The 5067-nt window shown below is 39.4% G+C and overlaps 1 protein-coding gene across 1 annotated transcript; it reads left to right on the top strand.

Moving 5' to 3' along the window:
• Positions 1 to 2186: 2186 nt before the first annotated feature.
• On the top strand, positions 2187 to 3880 carry LOC106301024 (DNA-damage-repair/toleration protein DRT100-like). Its single transcript, XM_013737328.1, has one exon. It carries the CDS (start codon positions 2311 to 2313, stop codon positions 3748 to 3750), a length of 1440 nt encoding a protein of 479 aa, XP_013592782.1. The 5' UTR covers positions 2187 to 2310; the 3' UTR covers positions 3751 to 3880.
• The last annotated feature ends 1187 nt before the right edge of the window (positions 3881 to 5067 follow it).

Raw genomic sequence — 5067 nt, 5'->3', positions numbered from 1 at the left:
TTCATTTACAACTATATATTTATCTTAATATTAACCAAACTAAAGCAGAACACATAATCTAAACATAAAACCTCCATAATCACTGAGAAAAAAATGTCAAAGTAACACTAACTCAATAAAGGTCCAGAACTCAAAGGCGATCAAGAACGAAAACTAACTTACCCCACTTTATCATAGAGTGTCTAGGCCAGAACAATAAAAAGTCAGTAAAATGTAGAAATATAATCTTGAGATAAAACAATCCCGAGCGTGATCAAAGACTAATGCAAAGAACCAAGAAAGCGGGTTAGAGGAAAAATAATCAACAGAAGGCTAAAATCACCACGAAGCACGAAGAGACATACATAACGAACGATAAGGAAAACCACCAGCTAAGAGGAAGGAATCACCTCACAAACTAAACAAGCACAAACAAGACGCCTATGCCGGTGAAGAACCACAAAGCTCGGGATAGAAGGGACCAAAGCTCCAAGATACTAATACCGCACACTTATACTAAGGGAAGCAAAGGAAGAAGTGAACAACATGAGTGAGGGAGAACGGAAGCCAACCCCCGAGAAACATGAGCCCAGACTTGAGACCAGAAACAATCTTCCAAATCTATAGAGCATACTCGGAGGAGACCATTATCCAAACCTGGAGTGGCAAACATGGCGAAAGAGAGAGTCACAGAGATGCAAGCAGCGATGAAAGTTGCAACGAGATGAGAGAACATAAATGGAAGGGTAAACAAAACAAAATCATCAAATCGTGGAGCCGTCCTCGAGCTATAGAAGTCAGATCACCAAAAACCATATCTTGAAAACCAAGACGAGAAGGGAGTATCAATGGTAAGCCAACGACGAGGAAAACAACTTTAAGGACGACTAAACTCTGACCCAACCCAAAGAGATGCAGTTCATAACATCAGCTAAAATCTAAGGAAGAAGAGGAGCATCCAATATTGAATGGAGCAGCCTAAAACGATGCTAGAAACAACCGCACAACTGGGAACTCCTAAACCCGATTTACAACAAATACCAGAAATCTCAAGGTGAAGAAGGCGATAAAGAACAAGAGCATGAGGTGAGTCTTTTTCGGTGATGATGAGAAACACCGCATACCAGAAAGGTAAACAAAATACATAGATGTTGAAAGCTCAATTTCAAAATATGGGAAAAAGACAAAAACATCTTGAAAGTTATAATGTTCAAAAAAATGAAAAAAATAAAAGACAATTTTAACGTTGAAACCGTTAATCTTAGAATCAACAAATGCATAAATGCAAAGTTATTGAAATTCAATATATTTGTATATTAGAGGCTCACTTCACTACTATACAGACAAAACACATTATTGAAAAAACAAAGACAAAATATAATAACATATCATTATTACTACTACATAACACAATAAAAACACCAAATAACGTTCTTAACAAATAAAAGTGATCACATAGTTACATTATCCAAAAAATCATACTTTTAACAACAATAAAACAATATTCCGTGCAGCCCTCTAGTATTAAATATGTAGTGGAGTAATGAGCTGAAAACATGGAGGTAAGTAGGGGTGGGGAAAAAACCGAACCGAACCGAACCAAACCAAACCAAATAGACTCATATGAACCCAAACCAAAGCTAAACCAAACCAAATATAAATCAAACTAATTTGGATTGACTTTGATTATAGTTTTTTAGACCAAAATAAATTAAACCGAGCGAAATCCAAACTGAATCCATAAATAAACTGAAATGCCCAGCCTAGATGTAAGTCCATTGCTAACATAATAATATAATAATTTTTAAAAAAATAAAGCACTTCTTCCATTTGCGTTGCAATTGCGAAATCGTAGTGTGGCATAAAAGTTACGGAATCCCCACTTGCGCAGTTGCTTGTTTGGCAATAGAGCTTTGGTGCAAGGAAGCTCGTCAACTATGACTGCCACACCACCGCTTGTAGGATTTTTTTACAACAAAAGGCTATAATGAAACTAAGTAGATTCCCGATCCAGGAGCCACCTTGGAGGAATCGAATCAACATAAACCATAGCAGCAACCAAATATGTTTTTCTTTTTTGGCAGAAAAAAGCGTTTAGGATAAAGAGACTTAAAATCTGATGAAATAGTCTTTTTCAAGCCTGTTGGGACTGATAAATTCGACCACGTTTAGGGACGGAAACCTTTAATTGTATGTCTCACACTCACATGCAAATGGATCGGTCAAAATTGTCAACTTTGACTTTGAACATCTCGAGCCGACACAGACACTCTTCTACTCTCTATTAATACCATCCATTCGTTTCTTTCAACCCCACAACACAACACCATCATGAACTCTTCTTCTTCCTTCTTAGTATTCATCTTCACAGCCGTTATCATCCTCCGGTGTCTAAACCCCATCAAAGCCGCCACGTGTCATCCAGATGACGAGGCAGGTCTTCTAGCTTTCAAATCGGGTATAACAAGAGACCCTTCGGGCATTCTCAGCTCATGGAAGAAAGGTACTGCTTGCTGCTCCTGGAACGGTATCACTTGCCTTACCGGTGACCGAGTCACCGCACTCACGGTCAGTGGACAATCCGAGGTCGCCGGAAGCTTCCTCTCCGGCACAATCTCCTCGTCGTTAGCCAAACTCCAACACCTCGATGGTATTTACTTGATGAATCTCAAAAACATCACCGGACCTTTTCCACAATTCCTCTTCCGGTTACCACAGCTAAAATTCGTTTATATAGAGAACAACCGTCTCTCCGGTCCACTCCCGGTTAATATCGGTTCGCTAAGCCAGATTGAAGCGTTTAGCCTGGAAGGAAACCGGTTCACCGGTCCGATCCCAACTTCCATTTCCAATTTGACCAAGCTATCTCAGCTCAATCTTGGGGGTAATCTCTTAACCGGGACAATACCTTCAGGGATCGCTAATCTCAAGCTCATGTCTTTTCTCAATCTTGGCGGTAACCGTCTCTCCGGAACTATCCCCGATATTTTCAAATCCATGCCGGAGCTCCGATCTCTCGTTCTCTCTCGCAACGGATTCTCCGGGAACCTTCCCCCGTCTATCGCATCGCTTGCGCCAATTCTCAGGTTTCTCGAAGTAGGCCGTAACAAACTCTCTGGGAAGATTCCAGACTATCTATCGAGGTTCAAGGCGCTTGACACGTTGGATCTCTCACGCAACCAGTTCTCTGGAGTCGTGCCGAAGAGCTTCGCGAATCTCACCAAAATCTTCAATCTTGATCTCTCACACAATCTTCTTACCGATCCTTTCCCTGCTTTGTACGTTAAGGGAATCGAGTCTCTGGATCTATCGTACAATAAGTTTCACCTCAAAACTATTCCGAAGTGGGTGACGTCGTCGCCAATCATCTTCTCGTTGAAGCTTGCAAAATGCGGGATCAAGATGAGCTTAGACGATTGGAAGCCAGCGGAATATTACTTCTATGATTTCATTGATCTGTCTCAAAACGAGATCTCGGGGAGTCCGGCCAGGTTTCTGAACCAGACGGAGTATCTGGTGGAGTTCCGCGCGCCGGGGAACAAGCTCCGGTTTGATATGGGAAAGCTAACGTTTGCGAAGACGCTGAAAACGTTAGATCTGTCGAGAAACTTGGTGTTCGGGAAGGTTCCGGCCACGGTTGCTGGACTGCAGACATTGAACGTGAGTCAGAATCACCTTTGCGGAAAGCTTCCGACAACAAAGTTTCCGGCCAGTGCGTTTGCTGGGAACGACTGTCTTTGCGGTCCTCCACTTTCTCCTTGCAAAGTTTAGCGGCAGGAAGATTGATGTACCGTGACACTTACAAGTTTAGCTCCAAATAAGTTTCGTATTGATAAGACTCCAAATAAAATTTGTATTAATAACAAATAAACTAGTTTTAAGATTTAAAGAAGGTTCATTATAACGATATGTAGTACTTCAGTTTTCAACACTATTACATTGTTCTGTTTAGCGACTTCTATTGTTGATACAGGGACGATGAACTAAAGGAATTTCAGAAACTAATAAAAATACCCCACTATATGATTGATTATCTTACAAGTTGATCCTTACTTGAGTAAAAATATCTGAAAGTTCATGTACAATGGTTCTAGCAATTCAATATTTTTTTTTGGGTTTTTTGCAAAATTGACTCAAAACTCAAATTCAAACCTAAAACTAACCCATGCTTTTTTTGGATTTTTCTTTTGTCCTATTCACCCACAAATTCATATTATTCACGAAAATTCCATTAGTTTTTTTCTTTTCTTTTCGAAAATGACATTTTTACTCTCTCAACCTCATCATCTTCAAGTATTTACAAGATTGCCATTACAATCAATACACCAACCACCATGAACAACCAATTTGAAGCTCTTAATGCACCTTAAATTGATTTACACTCTCTCTTTCTCACTTGTTATGAACTAAAAACAACATCTCTTTCACTTTGCCTCCATATTCATCCAAAAAACTCAAGCTTTTGATTCAAATTTTTTTATGGTTGATGGAGCCATTCAAGCATACTATTCTTGGTGGGTTACTTTCGTTTGAGGTTCTGGGTGGTTGGAGAAGACTTTGTGTGCTAAGGAAGTCATCTCACTAGTTTAAGGTATGAAAATGAAATTTTTTCCAGATCTGCTCGCGTTAGAATACTTACCCGTAAGTAGTCTGGCTGTAGAAGACTTACGGGTAAGTCTTCTGGTCAAACGGACGACTTACTTGTAAGTCTTTATCTTTGTTTGTTAAAAAAAAAATCAAGAGAATACCCGAATTGTGTCAGAATTGTGTCAGATACTTGTAAGTCTTTATCTTTGTTTGTTAAAAAATATCTTTGTTTATCTTTGCATTTGACCGAATTGTGTCAGATATTTGACTTTTCTGGACGACTTATCAGTAAGTCGTCTCCGGAAAAACAAAAAATTTAATATTTTATTAAAGCTAGACGACTTATCTGTAAGTCGTCTCAGGTTACTTTTGCAATTGAAAAATAAAACTTAAATATTTAACTTTTCCGAGACGACTTACGCGGAAGTCGTCAAGTAAGACAACTTACTTGAAAGTCGTCCGACTTACTTGAAAGTCGTCCGACTTACTTGAAAGTCGTCC

The sequence above is a fragment of the Brassica oleracea genome, chromosome C6 (assembly GCF_000695525.1).
Source record: "Brassica oleracea var. oleracea cultivar TO1000 chromosome C6, BOL, whole genome shotgun sequence".
Taxonomy (NCBI): Eukaryota; Viridiplantae; Streptophyta; class Magnoliopsida; order Brassicales; family Brassicaceae; genus Brassica; species Brassica oleracea.
This window is presented reverse-complemented; position numbering and strand designations above follow the sequence as displayed.